At 41.0% G+C, this 21,306-nt stretch overlaps 1 protein-coding gene across 1 annotated transcript in view; it reads left to right on the top strand.

The window, feature by feature from the left end:
• The window catches only part of LOC144827580 (aromatic-L-amino-acid decarboxylase-like), a 1,238,931-nt gene that overhangs the window by 330,771 nt on the left and 886,854 nt on the right, over positions 1 to 21,306 (top strand). Inside the window, exon 4 of the mRNA XM_078685836.1 lies at positions 18,627 to 18,746. Coding sequence (XP_078541962.1) covers positions 18,627 to 18,746 — 120 coding nt within the window. The remainder of the gene's footprint in view (positions 1 to 18,626; positions 18,747 to 21,306) is intronic.

The following is a 21,306-nucleotide window of genomic DNA, read 5'->3' as shown; positions in this document are numbered from 1 at the left end:
ACAAAGTACTGTCTGTGGCATGCTTGAGGGTCACTATGATGCCAGCAGGGCGGGGTCGGGGAGATGAAAGATGGGCATAGGGGTACGTGAAGCAGATACATGGTGTGGACTACAAACCGAGCGTTTACGTGAATTCTGTCAGCCACCAATGCTCTATTCTCATGCACCAAAAATGAAAGTCAAAACATTAACTTCTAATGTAAAATGTTAGAGGGAAAGAGATACTCATCTGGTGACTAAATTACAAAATTTTAAACCAGAAAACCTGGTGTCAGTCCTGGCTTTCCCACTTGACCGAACAAATTGTGTGATCCTAGGAAATTGGTTAATTTCCCCTTGCCTGCCTCCTTTTTCTTCATTACCACATGTGAAAGCCCCTTGAAATATAGTAGTTGAGGATGTGTGCTATACAAAACCTTATTCTGTTTAATGCAATAAACTATAATGTTTTTCCAATTATATAACAACCAAGACTACACACAAGGTGCATCTGACAAATGACTTGTCTCTTGGTTCACTTATGGCATTGCTTTCAGAATGGGGGCAGCATGAATGGTTCCAAGATCATGTTTGAAAACTATCACTGCTAATAAAGGCCTCTCAATGCAGTGATGTAATCTGATCCACTAAGTTAAAACTCTCATGCATGTTCAAAAAAAAGACTGAAGTTTGCAGAGTTTATCATGTTTTTTTCATGTTTAGTGAAAGATGTCTTCAAAACTAAAGGTGTTCCTAAAGTTGTCTAGGACACCTTCTTTGCTTCTTTACCGTCACTTTAGTTTATGAGTAAATAATATATGCCCGTTTTACAGGCCCCCTGCCGTACCGTTTAAATTCTGAGTGCCATGACACTCTACGCTGATATAAGTAGTGCCAGGTCTTCCTGTGTCAACCCCCTTGACTCCCCTCCTCTATGATTTGGGCTGCCAACGCTTGGAGGATTTGGCCTGGTATCGACCAGTTGCATACTGGAGGAGACTGTGGGTTACTCCGGAACTCTCCCAGTATGCTCGGGCATTCCTCGAAGTCAGAGATGCTGATAGGGCTCATAAAATCCCATGGATGAGGGAGGCAAGGGCAACATACTCTGCTATGGGTTTATCGTTTTTGTGGGAAGACACGACAGCTAATCCATTCCCCCCAAGGAAAATTCTTAGAGAATTATACTGGAACATGGTTTCATTCAAGCGTTTTGGTCGCTGTTCCAGTCCGTCGCTAACCATTGAGTTTTTGGAATTAAAACATTCTCCTGCTCGTGAGAGTTACTGGGACTGGATTACCGTCCCTGTGGACCGGAATAAATATCACCAGTTCAGGGTTGGCACATTCCCCTTTAATTCCTTTACGGCTAAATGGAACGGCGAATGTAATACTAGCTGTCCTTTCTGTCCCACCCAACGAGAAAGCGTTGTTCATATACTTTGTTTTTGCCCCGAGTACAAAGCCCCTAGGCAAACTTGGTTAAAACCTATCTGTTTACAGCTAGGTCTTAAAACAGGTTGTGAGTCCTTACGGATTCTTCGTTCTGATAATTCCCAACCTGTGGTTATAGCTATTGCCAAGTTTCTCCACTGGATGTGGATAATCCGAGCACGTAAATTGTGTTTAAATAGTCAAATTGTCTGATATCTTAAACTAACTAAACGTGATCATGCCACCCAACATATACTTACAGATATAAGTTGTTTGTGTAACACTCAGAAAGCGTATTGTCTGATTTTAAATATAAACTTTTATCCTTGGGTAATGAACTGTACATATTTTAAATTGATGTCAAAACATATGAAATTTTACAATCAATTTACTTAATTTATTGTTTTAACGAGTGTATGGACAATAGATAATTGGTCCAAACCCTGTACTGCTTTGTGGTATCATGATAATTTGCCGAATGTAATGCTAATGTATCGGTTCAATTGTGTAATGTTTAGTCTTTTTTATTATGTTGTCTTTTATGATTTCTAAATCGAAATAAAGACTAATGTAATGAAATGAAAGTAGTGCTAAATATAACAAATGAAATGCTTTTGACAGAGGGGCTATGGCGAGCTAAGGGACACTGTTGGCGTATGGTAGTGAGGAAATCCATAGAATGAGGTCCAGAAGGGGTGACAAAAAAGATTGTCGCACCAGGGACCACATGCACTAAATCCGGCCCTGGCCACAACAGCTAACACGGGCAACAGGAGAGAGCACACAAAAGTGAGCATGGGTTGAGAGACAGCATGGGAATTGAATACAAAAAGAGCAATCCAGCAATAGGAATAGGGAAGAGTAAAACACAGAGCTGTACACAAGAAGAGAGGATGGGCTTTGGGCAACTGGGAGTGGAGACTGATGTCCACTGGATCCCAGGAGAGACACAAGTCCAATCATATTGAAAATGGCCATTTTGGGAGAGAATAAAACGAACATGCTTTAAACATTGTGAGAAATGTTCAAACTGTGTCATTTTCCAAAGGTTGGCCCAATATGCACTCTGCCCCAATATGCACTTTGCCCCAAAACGTAATGATCCTTTTTTTTTTATATATTTATTGAGATTTTCTGGTGCAATAAAAAGAAACAGATGCAAATTCCTTATTCCTTATAAAAACAGATATCATCATACATATTCAGAACAGTTAATGAGTATTAGAACATTGGAATGTTGGGAGCTCCATTGAAAACAATGGAGTGCTCTGGGCTTATAATGGCTGGTATAAGCCTGGAGCTCCAACATTCCAATGTTTCTTTGTTCACAGCTCTGGCTGTGAACAAAGGCTTCAGGGAGCCTGAGGGGATTCCAATCCTCTCACGCTTCCAAAAGGCTTTGTTTTTTTTGTTAGAACATTCTGTCCTCTAGTGACAGAATGTTCTAATAGCCTTATAGCCCTTCGTAGATGGCCTATACCGCTATTAAAGTCCCTCTCTCTTGTGAAAGGCCCTCGCCTTCGGTTTGGGGCCTTTAACGCTGGAGAGGGCCTTTAATAGCCGGTATAGCCCTCTACGGTGGGCTATAAGGCTATAATAAAAGCCCAAAACAGGTGGTAAAAGCATATATAACATAAGAACAGCTCTTAGCTAAAAACTGCCCCGGTGTTAAAATTCCAACAATTAATATAAGCATTTGGCATTTGTTGATAGAACATTCTATTAAAGTCTTGAATCCCTCCACTTTTTAAGTGTGGCCCAGATACTTCTACCCATTTCCCGAGTTTTTTTTCCCTTTTGTTCATATAAACAAGACTCTATATTATGCATACCCAATAATCTAGCGAGCCACATTTGGAAAGAGGGAGCGGTGGTATCTTTCCATCCCGTGGAGATAAGGATCCGGAGTACCGCCACCGAGATAAAAACCAAGGCTTCTGCTTCCATCAGTGCCTAATAACATCGAGGTAGGGGATAGATTGATTTTATGATCTAGCAGCCCCTCCCAGAATTTCATAATCTCCCTACGAATTGGGGCTAGCATATCACAATGGTATGCAATAGATCTGCAGGGCCAACATTACACCTAGGGCACCTATCATCCTCCCTAACCCCCCAAACAAACAGCTACGCAGCGGTATGATAAAGGTTAAACAATGTTTTATAATGCTGTGCCCTCAGGTTTGAGGACCGAAATAATTTCTTATTTAGAAGTAGGGCTAGATCCAGATCGACGTCTGGGTCCCCCAGCTTCGACGCCAGTGCTGATTCAGATTTCTCCAGGTCATCTTGAATTCCCAACAGAAGATGATTGTATACTATTTTGATCTTCTTGCCCCCTCTTACTAAATAATCGATCATTTGATTACCTGTTATCAGAGAAATCCTGGGCCTGAAAGCCGACAGGGCTCGTACAATCTGACCATACAAGAACCAATGATTAGGAGGGATACCATACTTCTGCTGAATTGCTTCAAACCCAAGGATATCATCTCCTACCATAATATCCCCTAAAATCTTCACACCATGCTCCTTCCAGAACACACAATTCCTATCCGTACCAAAATGGGGAAAACGGCTAGAGTTCCACAAATGAAGGTATGCGTTTATCTTTGGAATATTCAAAAACTTTTGGGTCACCTTCCAAGTCTCCCACGCCCCTTCCAAGATCTTATACCGGGCCCTCTTATAGTACCTACGGTCAACTTCACACATCAATTGACCAATAGCCTTTCTCCCCAATAAAAGCTCAAAAATGGAAGGGGGACACTGATTATCTCGATTACCAACAGCCAGGCTTAAATCTGATTGAAAAAGGATAGTCATTTGTGTCAAGAGGCAAGTCCAATAATATAGCCTAGGATTTGGCATGGCCAACCAGCCTTACCATACTGCCAAATAAACCTTATAAAAATTGATTCCAAGTTTTTGATTACTCTCTCCTCTAACAAAAGTGGTATAGCCCGAAACAGATACAAAACTTTGGGAAACATTGTCATTTTTGAAACGTTTACCTTTCCTATGTAACACGTCTATTCTTTTCAAATCGGCTTCTATCATTTTAATAAGTGGCAGATAGTTATCTGCGACAATCTTATCGACTGAGGCGTTGACTCTCACCCCGAGATATACAGCCAAATCCACAAATCTAGCATCTGCCTTAATGATATTTTTAGTACAGATTATTTGTGTTTTCCCTTCGTTTAGTAAGTACCCTGACCGGCTACCAAAGTCCTTCGCCAATTGGGCCAAGATTGGCATCGCCTGCTGCGGATCAGTGGTTATTACCGCCAGATCGTCGGCATAGGCTAGCAACTTGTTTACATATCCATTAAGCACCACTGGGCTGATATGTGGACAACCTAAGATCTTCTGGATCAAGGGATCAATGTATAATGAAAAATGAATCGGGGAGCAGGGGCATCCTTGACGCGTCCCCCTCTTAATTACTATCTTCTCAGAGCCCTCTCCCATTACTAAAATTCGGGCTACCGGATGTTTATACATTGCTTTAAGAGCTCTCATAGCTTTACAACCAAAGCCTCTACCAGTCAGAATACCCCAAAGATAATCCCAGACCAAGCGGTCAAATGCTTTCTCCGCGTCGAGGAGGATCATGGCCATCTCCCTCCCCCCCCCGCGGCACCATGGGCATCGAACAGCGCTATAGCTCGTCTAGTATGGTCCGTCGTACCTCACCCTGGAACAAACCCATGTTGCCACAGGGAGACGAGACCGCCAATGATCCTGCCCAATCTTTTAGCCCAAATGTTAGAATACAGCTTTGTATCTGCGTTGATAAGTGAGATTGGGCAGTATGACTCTGGGTTTTCCTTTGGTTTCCCCTTCTTATGAAATACGATTATGTTTGTTTCCTTCCAAGAATCTGGAATTACACCTGAACACAATATACCGTTGAAGAGGTCCAACAGCAATGGGTTGATCTCGGTTTCAATGCTTTTGTACACCTCCAAGGGAATTCCGTCGGGACCTGCAGCTTTGCCGGCTGCTAACTCCTGTAATGCGACTGTAATCTCACTCCTAGTCAGACCTCTGTCCAGCTCTTCTCTACCCAGTTCATCCAATATTGGGCCTTCATCACCACTCTCCTCACTCTGGTGGCTAGAGCAGCCCTCCTCGTCATACAATGTTTGATAAAAGTTCTTAAAAACCCATAGTATTTACTTTGGCTCAGTATACTCTTTGCCATCCTCATGTATACTAGAGATTATATTCTTGACCTTATCCTATCTAAGTTGTAACGCCAGAGCCCTACCTGCCTGCTCCCCCGTTTTGTATCGCTTTGCCCTCGAGGTTTGATATTCACTGATTGCCTTCTCCTTTATCATTTTCTGTAGCTCTGCTTTAATAATCATCAATTTTCTTTGGCTCTCAACACCATTCACCCCGTGTCCAATATCATTGATATGCTGCTCTTCTGCTTCTGCTAGTTCCCCCATGAGTCTCTCTACCTCTCTCCTATCCTCTCTCCTTCACTTGCCGAACAACTTATGGATTCTCCCCTTAGGGCCGCTTTGAATGCTTCCCATACGCCATTTTGCGACGTACTGTACCGGTTTGCATCAAAAAATTCCCCTGTCCATTTCCTGAGATGTTCTACGAATCTGTTATCTGCTAATAGCCTCCTTTCAAATGTCCAACTAGTTTTTTTCCTTTCTACCTTATCCAATTCACAGGACCGAATCAACGGATTATGGTCCGAAATTGCTTTTGGGAGTTTCTTAATGCCAACCTTATTCATTTCTGAAGAGGAGATTAAAAAGTAGTCTAGCTTGGTGTATTTCTGGAAAGGATTCGAAAAATATGTAAAACCGGGGTTATGCAGCTCCTTATCCCCCCAAACATCCTTCATCCCATGTGAACTGATGAGAGCATTCAATGCCCGGAACACTCTAGGTTTCCGTCCTACATATACAGATTGATTATACCAATCGACAGGGATGTTTAGATCTCCACAGACTATAGTAGGGGTGGGCCAGCTGGCTAGCTTTCCTTCCAAGATATCATAGACCTACGGATCGTCTTGATTTGACCCATAGACTACACACAATGTATAACCTATGTAGAGCTCAGCTATTATCCATCTCCCCAGACAATCAGCTTTAGACCGCTTGGCCCCCCCCTAAGAATGATCTTGCTAAAATTGCAACTCCCCTGATTGACGACGTTTGCGATGAACATGCCAACAGCTGAAAGCCTCTAATATACATCAGGTTCCTTTTTGCCCATGGTAGGTGGGTCTCTTGAAGGCACAGTACATCAATTCCATTATATTTGACAAAATGAGCCAGCCTTTGACGCTTCCTCCAGTCATTCAGCCCGCCCACATTAACTGTACAAATTCTAATGTTCAACATTTTGTTGATCTAGATTACCACCTTCGCTTTTCTGAAACATTTGTAACCAGGTCTTACCTGGGCCATTACCCAGTCCGAGCAAGAAACAAAGAAAATCTACAACGCACCAAATTATCTCCTTTTTTTTTTTAGTTTTCCCCCTTGCCTCCCTCCCCTCCCCCCATTCCCACCCTCTACACCCCACTCAACCCCAAGCCCCCCCTGTAGACACCCCTGCACCCTCTCTCGTGAAGCGCTCAGTCCTAGTCTGTGCACGTGATGGTTTACGGTAGAATCAGTGAGGACTATATTAAGAAAAACTAATACAAATAAGCTTGTTGCCCCTTATAGCCTTCTATTTTTTTTTTGCAGAGTTTTATATAGCGCGAACTAGACCCAAACCGAATCAGGTATCAGAGCGCTTTACATATTTTCCAGTTACGTTACATGAGCACACACTTTCATGCAAAGTATTGTGTCCTCCCTTCGTTTATTATCTTTAATTGGGCTGGATTTATCAGGTAGGCCTGCATCTTCTTCTCCTGAAAGGGCTTGATCATTTGACTCAATCTCCAGCGTCTCTCAACGGTTGTATGGCAAAAGTCTGGGCGGACAAAGAATGACACCCCTTCGTTGGTCCTCTTCGCGTCTGGTCTAGCCTTTTCTGCAATGGTCTGCCTCAGAACAAAGTTACCCAGGAAGATTAAGATCGCCCTGGGTTTATCTCCTTCCCTCGCATTTCTGCGTATTTTAAAGGGAGTACGGTGTGCTCGCTGGATTTCTCCAGACCAGTTCCAGCTGGAAAGCTCAGGAAATGCCTGCTCGAAGAGCTTGATAATGTACGCTCTGACATCCGATCCTTCAGCCCCCTCAGGTATTCCTAGGATCCTAGGATTGTTCCGTCTGAGCCTGTTCTCCATATCTTCAAGCTTCCACTAGATATCTGCTACTTGAGAGCAGTGAACATCAACCTTGCTGGTGGCAGCCGCGACCTCGGCTTCCGTTGACACCACTCACTCCTCGAGGTTTGATACTCTGTCCCCCATATTAGTGCAGGCTTTAGACAGCTTTCTCACCACGCCCTGCATCTTTCTCATCGCGGCTTGAGATTTGCGACTGTCCTGGCGAGTTTCCTCCCTGTGTGCGATAATTTCTTGATGGATTACCTTCAAGAGCGGGATTTGGGTTGATTCAACACAGGGGCTACCCTGCAAAGGCATTGCAGGTGAGTGATCTCATCTTAACTCACGCTGAGGATGTTCTTGCCCCTTTGATACAGCAAAAGATCTAACTGCTGTCGCTGGAAGTTCGTGCTCGGGGTCACTCTCAGATTCCGGGTTACTGTCCTCCAAGTAGGAGCTGCGATCATCGTCCTCATCAAACCACTCGGTCCCCTCAAATACTGAAAAGAAGCATTCACTTGGGACTTTCTCCTTATCTTTACCAGCTCCCAAGGTGGCATTACTAATTTCTACATCCAGACCGCCAGCATTAATCATGGCTCCCTCCTCAGTCAGATCCGCCCCCCTTACTTTGGGGGTTTCTAAGGCTGGCTGAGCCTCTTGAACCACGACAACTGTCACGGCCAGCTCGTGCTGCTCTTGGGTACTGTTAATTTCAACTGTGGTTCCTGTGATTGTGGGTGTATTTGTAGCTGTTTTCCCCGTGTCTGATCCCAGAAGACTCTCTCCTGACTGGGGGGTCCCTTTGGGGGCTCTCTGAGTAGTTGCCTTTGCTGGCGGGATGGCTGAGGTGTAATCTATTTCTTCGGGCAGTAGGGGGGTATGAAGAGGTCTGCATGGGGGATCTAGAAGCAAGATGGCGGCCATGTAGTTGTGGCCGTTTACAGCGGAGCTGTGAGGATGAGGGCAGAGCCTTAAGGAACCGTTTTTAATGCAGCCACGAAACCTCACACATCGAAAGTAACTGGTATTAATCTGATGCCCGGATGACGATGATTTCTGCCCTTACCTGTGGCGGATCGGCAAAACAGCTGATGTGGGTGCTGGCTCTGGCCGTGGCTGTCTTCTCTCCCTGCCGTAGGCTCCTCGTGAATACAGGAGGGCGGAGCTATTGCACAAGGCAGCGGAGCGGAGCTCAATGCGGAGTCCAGAGGAGGCAGCAGGAGTCGGGGCTTGCAAAGCCTGTGGTGCCGCAGGAGTGAGAGGCGAAGGGGAGCTATGGCCCCAAAAATGAATACGGGGCAAAAGCGGCACTGTCGAAAAAGAAAGCTTGGATGGAAGGGGCGGCGGTGGTGGCTGAGGAAGGCGAAATCCTGCGAAAAAATCAAACGCCCCTGGCGGAGCTGGTGAAGAAGAAGCAATAGGTAGTGGCTAGGACCCGCCAGGCTACCGCGTCAATTGCCAATATGTTTTCTAAAGGTGGTAAGGAGAAGGAGAAGGATGCCGCACGGCCTGGTGGTGATGTGACAATTCAGGAGGTGGAGGATCGGGACAAGGGGTCCATAGACAGTGTTGTGGGGAGGCTACCCAAAACGTAAAGTTCCACTGTCAAACCAATTAAATGGTCTTCATAATGATGTTTCCCACACCAGTGTAAAATGTGCAATACAGTTTAGTAATGGCAGGGAAATGTGAAATCCAGCCGGGCAATGCATGTAGAAATATATACTCTTATTTTTTTTAATAGGTCACCACAAGCCAGTCCACAAATAGCCCCCTAAAGCCAACATCTAGTATATACAGTGCAGCTGCAGTGCACACAATTCCTCTCTATATATTGACTGTCCATTGGTTTGTCAATCAAAGCTCATTTAAATTAAAGGGCAATTGTAGAGGTTTTGCTTCTACAGATTTCTAACTATGCAGGAGAATGGTCACAGATATTGTATTTATAAAAATGTATTCATATAGGAGGATGTAGTCTATACGTGTAATGTGTGCTGGTTGAATATTAGACTCTTCATCAGCATTGGCTCAGCAAGGCTGCTATGGGCTCCAGCTCAAGCTAGGAAATGAGTCCCTCTCCTCCTTTGCTGGGTAGCACAAGATAGCCATAATTAGGGAGTATTGGCATCTTCAGATTCCTTTCCCTTGGTGCCACTGCACCCGCGGCACTAATAATAGCTGCACTCTTGTTTGTTAGGCCTCAAAAATATTTAAATCTTGTTGTAGCCTGTTCACCCACTTCGTAATGCGCAATCAGAGCACTCTTTACCGACATCATTAAGGTGTCTCATAATTGAAAAAAACTACTGATTATTTTATGGGGTGATATGCTACAAAATGGCTTGAAAAAGTACTTGGAATATATTTAATGTACTTTTGACAGATGAATTAATTTTTCCATATGAATAATTACAATATATTGACAATGGCCAGTTGGCTGATGAATAATGAATATATTTAAGTAGAACCCACATCATAAATTATTAAACTTTTGATGGTCTGGTCTTGCATCTTGCTTTGACTCTAAGCACGATCATGACTTTAGCTCATATTTCTAAACTATCAATATGGACAAAACTGCAATAAAAAGAAAAGTAAAATGGCAGCAGTGCATGTAAGTCCCCATCATGGGGTTCCACAGAGTTCATCGGGGAACTGGTGCTTTCCTTCGCCTCACTTTGCATCTCTGCATGCACTCTCTTTTGCTTTAAATGGGAATCCTCATCCCTGTCTTCAGGAGTATGCAACTCATTTATGACATTAAACCTTCTACACACTGCTGATATGGGCTGGAATGGAGCTCTTTCTGGTGGATTAGGGCTGGCCCCTTATCTGCACCCTTGCTCACTGGCATCTCAAGTGAGATGAGATATTCTAAAAGAAAGACGTCTGAAAGGGTCCTCAAAGATTATTTTCATGCTTTCAGCATATCATTGTTTGGGGATGAGTTGTAACCTCCTTGTTGAGAGGTGGTTGTAAAAAAGTTCATTGCCACTCCTTTTTCCACCTGTCACTTCAGTCTTTGGGGTATAGTAAAATGGTAGTAAGGAGGGCTCATCCACGTGTATATCGGTGGTTCAGCACCTAATCTTCCCCCAGTTGTCATTGCAACAGTTTGTTATACCCACAGACCAAATTTCTCTGAGAATCGTTAATACCTTTCGCCTCTTTCCTCCCCTTGTTCAGTGTACAAGACTAACTGAAATAACTGCTTGATTCAAAGCCCTGTTGCTACCTTCTTCTTCCAAGTTTGATGTTATGGATCTTTAAATTGTAAGACAATCTATAAAGGCATCCGAACTGCACCTGGGTTTTACAGTCTACTGCCCTCGGTTTGTCTAGACTTTTGGCCAGACGGCACGATAGCAGGTCTCTGCTTTTGAAGGTGCACTTGTCCAAATGGTATGGCCATATCACAGTAACTGCTGCAGGAGTGCAACAGGAGTAGACAGTGGTGTTTTTGCCTTCCAAGAACTTTGGTATAACAGGAGATGCAGATGCTTGTGCAGCATCTTCTGTAATACAGACTGTGCTGGTCCACGTGTAGCACAAGGAGTCCTAGAAAAGGTGTATTATGGAATCCCCAGAATTCCCCCGGCAAGCAGGTGCAGTCACTCATTGAACCCTACTGCAAGTGAATCTTTGCCCCGATTTCAAATGCAGAACGGGTTTCTGCCTCGCCAGGGAAAGTCGAACTGGTGGTTTCAAACAGCTGGTCTCTCACTAATGCAATGCCTCCAGGGCCTTATTACAGGTAATAGGCTGCATTGGGGCAGCACATAACTGTAATAAAGTGACTGTTGCTGTCTGTGCCAGGCACATCCATTTGAAAGTTGTAACAGTGCACCCTATATGTAATGCCAGCCAAGGTATCAGGGGGTATAGAGCACTCTCTCCCCACCTTGTCTTATAGATTGCAAATAGTGAGTAAGGGATACCTGTATTCCTCACAAGATGTCACCTCCTTATAGAAGCAGGAAAAGAAGCATGTAAACAGTTTCTGTAAATGCTCTGTGACAATAAGTTGTTAAAACATAACATCTTAGCCGGACACTGTTTTTGAAGGTCCTTTTGTCCAATCAGAAGTTAGGAGGCAGGGTGCTCTTCCAGCCTCGCTACTTGATTGAGAGTGGCGAGTGTGTGTTGCTGGTGGCCAGAACAGGGCCCAACCTCTTTGTAGGAGCAAGTAAAGCAACATGTAAACAGTAGAGTTCACTGTGAAGTAAGCTTAAAAAAAGTGCATCATTAGAGATTTGTATTCAAGATCACCGGTACACAGTCAAAATATCGAGTTCTAAATATCGACCTACCAAAATATCGTGTTTGAAATTTCGAAGGTCATGAATATCGATGTCAAGAATATCGTTGGACAGAATATCGATCCTAAGATAAGTAATATCGAAATTATTTATATCGATGTAAGTAATATCGAAGTTAGTAATATCGATAGCATATATATCGATGTAACTAATTTAGATGTCACTAATATCGATGTAACTAATTTCAATGTCACTAATATCGATATTTGTATTATTTTTATGTTTTTTATTATGTATGTGTTATATGTATTTGTTAAGTATTTAAATTAATTTATATTATATGTGTTTTTCTTTTTATATATTAATAAATTATTTTTAAGTAAATTATATGTTTTAGTACCGGAGCGGGTTGTGGGTTTATAGGGGAATAGGGTGGGAAGTCATTTATTGTAAAAAATGAATGATTTTTTTATGTGTAATTAATTTTTATTTTAATTATTAATTGGCAATTAATTATTTTAATTGAGAAAATAATTATTTAATTGGTATTTAATGTGAATTTTTATTAAATGTTATGTTTTAGTACCGGAGCGGGTTGTGGGTTTATAGGGGAATAGGGTGGGAAGTAATTTAATTGTAAATAATGAAAGATTTTGTTATGTGTAAATAATTATTAATTTAATTATTAATTGGCAATTAATAATTTTAATTGATAACATAATTATTTAATTGGTAATTAATGCTATTTTTTATTAAATGTTATGTTTTAGTATCAGAGCGGTATGTTGTGGGTTTATAGGAGAATAGGGTGGGAAGTGATTTTATTGTAATTAATTAATTATTTTAATGTATAATTAAATTAGTAAATATTTATTAATTGGCAATTAACTATTGTAGTTGATAAATTAATTATTTAATTGGTAATTATTGTTAATTTTTATTAAATGTGATGTTTTAGTATTGGAGCGTGTTGTAGTTTTATAGGGGTATTGGGTGGGAAGTAATTTAATTGTAAATATTTAAATATTTAAACAAATTTTTTACTGATAATTAATGTATGAATTAATTATTAATTGGCAAATAATTAATTTTAAACATAATACATTTATTTAAATGGGAATTCATATTCTTAAATCGTAATTATTTTTTAATAACTAGAAAAAATCATTAATTAATTGGTAAACTGTTATAAATATTTTTTATATTTTGTATATTGTTTCTTATATTTTAATTGTAAATTAAATTAAATATATTTTTTATTTTTATGATAAATAGTTATTCTTATTATTTTAATTATTTGGTGAGTAATATTTAATTATTATTATTAAATGGTGTTTGTTGTTAATTTATTGTCAATTCATTATTTTAAATTTCATTGGTTTTATTAATTAGTAATTGCATTTTATTGATGTTGATGTATTTAAATTATTATTTAAACATTATTTCAATTAAAAGAATAATTTATAAGTATGTTAAAATAAAATTCTACGCTATTAAACGCTTTTCCTGGTGTTGCACCCTCTGGAGTGGGAATAGTAATTTTTGCCCACACGCTATCCAACGATTTCCCTACTGTTGCACTCTCTGGAGTGGAAATAGTAATTTTTCCCCCTATGCTATCCAAATGTTTCCTTACTGTTGCACTCTTTGGAGTTGGAATAGTAATTTTACCCCTATGCTATCCAACGCTTCCTCTACTGTTGCACTCACTGGAGTGGAAATAGTAATTTTTACCCACCCGCTATCCAACGCTTTCCCTACTGTTGCACTCTCTGGAGTGGGAATAGTAATTTTTACCCACCCGCTATCCAACGCTTTCCCTACTGTTGCATTCTCTGGAGTGGGAATAGTAATTTTTCCCCCTACGCTATCCAACTCTTTCCCTACTGTAGCACTCTTTGGAGTTGGAATAGTAATTTTTACCTGTACGCTATCAAACGCTTTCCCTACTGTTGCACTCACTGGAGTGGGAATAGTAATTTTTACCCACCCGCTATCCAATGCTTTCCCTACTGTTGCACCCACTGGAGTGGGAATAGTAATTTGTAACCACTTGCTATCCAACGTTTTCCCTACTTTTACACTCACTGGAGTGGGAATAGTAATTTTTACCCATCCGCTATCCAACGCTTTCCCTACTGTTGCACTCTTTGGAGTGGGAATAGTAATTTTTACAAACCCGCTATCCAACGCTTTCCCTACTGTTGTACTCTCTGGAGTGGGAATAGTAATTTTTCCCCCTATGCTATCCAACTCTTTTCCTACTGTTGCACTCTTTGGAGTTGGAATAGTAATTTTACCCCTACGCTATCCAACGCTTTCCCTACTGTTGCACCCACTGGAGTGGGAATAGTAATTTTTACCCACCCGCTATCCAACGCTTTCCCTACTGTTGGACACTTTGGAGTGGGAATAGTAATTTTTCCCCCTACGCTATCCAACTCTTTCCCTACTGTTCCACTCTTTGGAGTTGGAATAGTAATTTTATCCCTACGCTATCCAACGCTTTCCCTACTGTTGCACTCTTTGGAGTTGGAATAGTAATTTTACCCCTACGCTATCCAATGCTTTCCCTACTGTTCCACCCACTGGAGTGGGAATAGTAATTTTTACCCACCCGCTATCCAACGCTTTCCCTACTGTTGCACTCTCTGGAGTGGGAATAGTAATTGTTCCCCCTAGGCTATCCAACTCTTTCCCTACTGTTCCACTCCTTGGAGTTGGAATAGTAATTTTACCACTACGCTATCCAACGCTTTCCCTACTGTTGCACCCACTGGAGTGGGAATAGTAATTTTTACCCACCCGCTATCCAACGCTTTCCCTACTGTTGCACTCTCTGGAGTGGGAATAGTAATTGTTCCCCCTAGGCTATCCAACTCTTTCCCTACTGTTCCACTCCTTGGAGTTGGAATAGTAATTTTACCACTACGCTATCCAACGCTTTCCCTACTGTTGCACCCACTGGAGTGGGAATAGTAATTTTTACCCATCCGCTATCCAACGCTTTCCATTCTGTTGCACTCTTTGGAGTGGGAATAGTAATTTTTACCCACCCGCTATCCAACGCTTTCCGTACTGTTGCACTCTCTGGAGTGGGAACAGTAATTTTTCCCCCTACGCTATCCAACTCTTTCCCTACTGTTCCACTCTTTGGAGTTGGAATAATAATTTTACCCCTACGCTATCCAACTCTTTCCCTACTGTCGCACCCTCTGGAGTTGGAATAGTAATTTTTACCCGTACGCTATCCAACACTTTCCCTACTGTTGCACTCTCTGGAGTGGGAATAGTGATTTTTCACCCTACGCTATCCAACTGTTTCCCTACTGTTGCACTCTTTGGAGTTGAAATAGTAATTTTACCACTATGCTATCCAAAGATTTCCCTACTGTTGCACCCTCTGGAGTTGGAATAGTAATTTTTACCCGTACGCTATCCAACGCTTTCCCTATTGTTGCACTCATTGGAGTGGGAATAGTAATTTTTACCCACCCGCTATCCAACGCTTTCCCTACTGTTGCAATCTCTGGAGTGGGAATAGTAATTTTTCCCCCTACGCTATACAACGCTTTCCCTACTATTGCAGTTACTGGAGTGGGAATAGTAATTTTTACCCTTACGCTATCCAACGCTTTCCCTACTGTTGCACCCTTTGGAGTTTGAATAGTAATTTTTACCCTTACGCTATCCAATATTATTTATATTTATTTATGTATTTAATATGTTACATAATGTTGTATTTAATTAATTTTTAAAATATTGAAAGTATATTTAATTGTTGTTATTTATTAAATATAATTATTTATTATTATTTATGCTATTATTTTATGAGTGTTGATGTATCTTTAATTTATAGTATTTGTTAATATTTTTAATTAATTTAATAAATATATATATCTTAATTAAGTATATATTATATATTGTATGTTTATTTTTAATTAAATGTTTAATATTAAATATGTATTATTTATTCATTTTAAACATTATAACAACATTTTAAATACGTTTTAATTATATATAAGTATAATTTATTTAATGTAACTTTTTTTTACTGAAAAAAACCGATATTTTTAATTACGATATTTTTAACATCGCTATTTGAATTTCGATATTTTTGTACTTACCATGTTGTAGATAGGGTGTCGATATACTTGCTTTCGATATTCCAGCGCCGAAGTTTTGTCTGTCGATATTTGCATTCTCGATATTATGTCATAGATTCAAGATCACCATCATCTAACACCTTTTGCAGTTCACAATTTTGCAACTAATGTTACTATCATCTCCAATTTAAAAAAAAATCTTTATACTTCTCTTTTTTCACTAGATGTTTAGAATTGGATTTGAAATGCACAGGCCTGGGGCCTAATTCCCAAAGACAAACTTACACTTTTGTGGAAGTTTACTTTTTTTCTGTTCACAAACTACTAGTAAATAGTAAGTTTCCAACTGTGGAGATTTCTCAGTTGGGGTGAACAACTCTGCACTTGAAAAGATAAGCATGTCCTATTTTTTATTTCTGGAGTTCCCTTGCCCGACTATGGAGTCTCTGCAGTTATAAACATACTATTAACTCGTAGTTTGTAAACACACAAATAAATGTTAACTCATACAAATATGTATACATTTAGCTTTGTGAATCAGGCTCTACATGTTTTCTTGCCAGCCATGGAATCATAGTGAGCATTTGTTAGAATGTGGCTGTTGGTAGAAACTACATTTCGAAAAAGACCAAAAAATTTAAGCATACCCATTTCAAAATTGTTTCTGAGTTTGCGTGTGTAGGACTCAGGTGCAATTACTATTACAATTTACATGCAGATTAAGGGTAACATTGTTCTGGTTAGTCTCACAGAGTAGTACAATTTTTGATTTTAAGGCGTCGTGGCCGGTGCAGGTAAGCATGGTGAGGTGGTGGAGCAGGGAGGAGCGGGGCTGGGGCCAGAGGGCGGAGTAGGTTTTATTTATTTATTTAATTTTTCCTATTGCGTCATCTGTCGACTTTCCCCCCTCCCACCCTCTCCCAGTGACCCACCGCGCTTACCTGCACCGGCCATGACTGATTTTAAGAGGGGTGGAGCCCAAATGTTATCACATCTCGCAACATACAATGTAAAGGCATAACGTAGCACTGTGTTTGGTGCTGAACTCTGGGGAATGTCAAACCTTAAAATTATACCAAAATGTACCCCACTTTTACCTCTTATGAGGGAAACTGGGACTGTGAGAATTAAACTTTGGCAGCCATGAAGTCATTGTTGTTTTGGGTCAACCGATGGGCAAACCATAGCATTAGGTTTTTTCCAGGTGTGGTGCTGCCCCAAATCTATTTTATTTGAAATCACTTAAATGGAATTAGGGCTACGGGCTGAAACAGAGAGGTTATCAAAGTCATCACGAACGTAAAGAAACGCTTTGTCGAAATGTGCCCATTTGGAGGACGGTCAGTAAGATGTTGAGTTCCACACCAGGTCAGACTACTGTAAACGTTATATGTGAGTAGAAAACAACAAATTTCCTTGACTGAACCAATCCTCAACTTCCATGCTTCCTTTACATCAAGAAAAACTTTTCCGATGATAAGCAGGGTCTTGAGGATGAGAGTCACTTTATTTGATTTTGGCTACTCTATTTATATCTAAGGACAAAAGGGTTAGAGCCACTTCTTTGTGAATTTGGGGCTTGAGCCATGTTCAAGCATTATTGTTGCACCAGGATAACACTGCAATACCACTGCAACATGCCATGGCACATTACTTATGGAGGGCATGGCCGTGAAGGAGCTGAAGGCTGCAGTAAGAATGAAAATCATGTGGTGGGCATGGTTTTTTGTTCAGATTTTTGGGGGATATTTTAGCCATTGTCTTTGTAATAAAGATATTAAATTATGATGCATTTATCACTTTATCGTGGAATATAATGGTGTCTTTTTAAGGCTTGAGTTGTTTTATTAAGCTTGGAATCATGATTTATGTGTCAGTACCGATTGTAAATATTTGTATTGTAAATGTACATGATCTACTGGCTTACTAATCCAAATAAAGTTTATTTGTATAAATGAAGGAATTACATTCAACACAATCTTCTGGAAGGGACTAGGATTGAGGTGGGTATTGACCTGTGTGGCCCATTCGTAGACTGGGATTCACCATCAAACTTGCCCTTATGTGTTGTTTATCATTTCGTACTTCCTGAAAGGGTGATGCAGTGAATGGTGAATTTTGAAATATTCCTCAAAAAATTGCTAAACTATAAATCGGTCATAAATGAATATCTAGGTTTTTTGTAATTTTAAGAATATAGACGTGAATATCTTGATGGCCTTGAGATTCGTTGGCAGTGTGTTTTAGTAATAAGGCGAAATACAACATATTACCAGAACTACAAGAGAAGAGATCAAGTCTGATGCACTAAACAGTTTTGCTCATCTCCATAACATTTGGATCATGGCACTATTCCAATTATGTGTAACTGGAGCGGGAAGCTCAGGTGTGATATTATACTATTTGTTCATGTAAGGACATTCAAGTATAAATGATGGAAACTAAAACAATGACTGAATCAAAAAGTAGCTGCTTGAAACACTTCATTGATTAAAGAAGGCATGAGCCAGTACAATACAAGCAAAAGAAAAGGTTATTATTTTTTTTTTTTAAATGATGTTTGATGTTTTTTCCCTTCTGCAGACTGCCAGCCCGGCTTGCACAGAGCTCGAGATAGTCATGTTGGACTGGCTGGCGAAGATGATCCATTTACCCAAAGAGTTTTTAGCTGGGGGTGACGGAGATGGTGGCGGAGTGATTCAGGTAGGTAGAAACAACAAAGAAGAAATATAAAAGAAACCCACAGGTCACTCATTAATGGCTTACTCCAAACTAACAGGCACCCGAAACAATAAACAGCAATTTTTGGGTAAATATGTTTTAATCAACCAAGTTCAAGTGAAAATTGGTCATGCTGTCAATCTTCTTCCTACTTACTCTGTTGGTGTGTAGCAACCGCTTGCACGATAAAGCCAAATCTCAAGTTGTGTCTGTTTGCTTCAATTTAATGTAAAAATGAATCAAAGTAAGTTTGCATCAATTGAGGGGGTGCAACATATGGGACTATGTCTTTCTTGAACGAGGCTAGAATAATAAGTCATTTGTGCAACGTACTTAGCAACACAGTTTTGCCATGTATCTTTTCCGTATATATTTTGACCCTGTGATTACCTAATTTATTATTCCATAAATGAAGATAGGCAGATCAGTCCTTGCTGGAACTCAAATCTGTGTCCTGCAGTTTTAACACAACTGACGAGCAAGCCCTTGACCCATAAAACTTTTGTAACTGGCCCAGACAGCCGGTTAGATAGTATTTATCGTCCAATCTTCAATTTTCGTGGGGCATATGGAGAAACTTCCTCCCGAAGCATTATGGTATGTGTGAACTTGTGTATGTCATATCTCTGATTATTCTGGGCTAGAATTACAAGTTTTCCATCGTGGGTTCCGTAAATAAATTGTTATCAAAGGGTAGGATATGCTGCTTTGTGCAACTTAGGAACGTGCGGGTGCAGCCCTACATCCCTATGCTCAAATCATGTAAGTAAGGTAGTAGTACTCCCCATTTTTACTTCAGTCAGTCTCTCACCATGGAGAGGTGCTGAGAATACCACTTAGTAACTTCCTGGTTCGGAGACCAGAAGACTTAGTCTAGGCTCAGCAGTGTTAAGTTGCTCTTTTTCTTATAATTAAAAGTGCTTTCTTTCACTCCTCCTATTTCTAGGTATATGCTGTATACCTATTCACGGTATCAGTATCAATCAATACAGTCTATGATAGGTTAAGCATTTGCTCTTTCAGTGGGCAATCAAACATGGAGTTTGTTTTGATTCAATATCATATACGTCTAAGCCGACGACCCCCAGCGCCTGGATACCCTTAGAGGTGATAAGTCGTGCATTACAAATCTGGAATTAATTATTAATTAATTAATTGATTGATTAAGTGCTAGACCTGTCAGTAGAACAATTCACTCCAGTGCATTGATGACAGTAACTGGGGGTTGATACCACTTATCCCCTCTCAGATATCCAACAAATTTGTACGGCATTATTCATAATCTCTTTCGTGCCAGATACTTACCACTTTATCATACCTCACACATGAGCTGTCGATGATGAACTACCCATCTGGTTAGGTTAACCTTTCTAATTGAAAGCATAGATGGTGCGCACACCGTCAGGCAAGTTGCATGTGATTATTATATCCTCTACATTGATTTTCCCTCTTTTGCAGACTTTAAAAATATAGATCACAAGAATAAATATTCAGCAATGTAGACTGCTAAAATAAGCACCATGCAAACATACATACCTACAAAAAGTTCAACTGGTTACAAATTCCTGATTCTTGCCAAGTCAAACTTCTAAAGGACTAGGTTAAATTCATATTTTAATTCTAATCGCAGCATATTCGGAAGCAATTGCAACACTCTGTTTCCAGAAGGGAATGAGAGATGTAGCCGCCTGGATGAAAAACAGCTGCCTGAAGCTCAACTTGGAGAAGACCGAGGTCCTCATCCTCAGACCCTCCACCTCCGCCTAGGACAACAACTGGTGGCCCTCTGCCCTCGGGAGTCGCCCAACCCGACAGGCCATGCACGGAACCTTGGCATCATCCTCGACTCCTCCGTCACGATAACTCGCCAGATCTATTCCATCGCCTCCACCAGCTTCAACTGCCTCCGGATCCTCTGAAAGACCTTCAAATGGATACCCTCAGAATGCAGAAAAACCATCACCCACAGACTCATAACCCACACATTGGACTACAGCAACGCCCTCCACACCGGAATCATCAGAACTCTCCTACACAGGCTACAGACCATCCAGAACGCCGCAGCTAGACTCGTCCTTGGAACTCCACGGCACAAACACATGACCCAACACCTACGTGACCTCCATTAACTCCCCGTCGAGAAGAGAGTTACCTTCAAACTGCTCACCCACGCATTCAAATCCCTCCACCACATCAGACCCAAATACCTCAATGAGAGAGTCTCCTTCCACGTACCAAAGAGGAACCTTCGCTCTGCAGACCTTGCCCTTGCAGAGACCCCCCGCATCCGCAGAACCAGAGCAGGAGGAAGAGCTTACTCTACGTCACAGCCAAAGCCTGGAACGAGCTCCCCATGAACAGCAGACACTCTCCACACCTTCAGAAAGAACCTCAAGACCTGGCTCTTCGATTGAACTGGAGCTGCACCACCCCCCCTCCTCCCCAGTGCTTTGAGACCCTCACGGGTGAGTAGCGCGCTTTATAATCCCCTGATTGATTGATTGATTGACTGACTGAGGGATTACGTGTGTCTGTATTTCTG

Source organism: Lissotriton helveticus, chromosome 4_1 (genome assembly GCF_964261635.1).
Source record: "Lissotriton helveticus chromosome 4_1, aLisHel1.1, whole genome shotgun sequence".
In the NCBI taxonomy this organism is placed as follows: Eukaryota; Metazoa; Chordata; class Amphibia; order Caudata; family Salamandridae; genus Lissotriton; species Lissotriton helveticus.
Note: the sequence above shows the minus strand (reverse complement) of the source record. Positions and strands in the feature narration are given on the sequence as shown.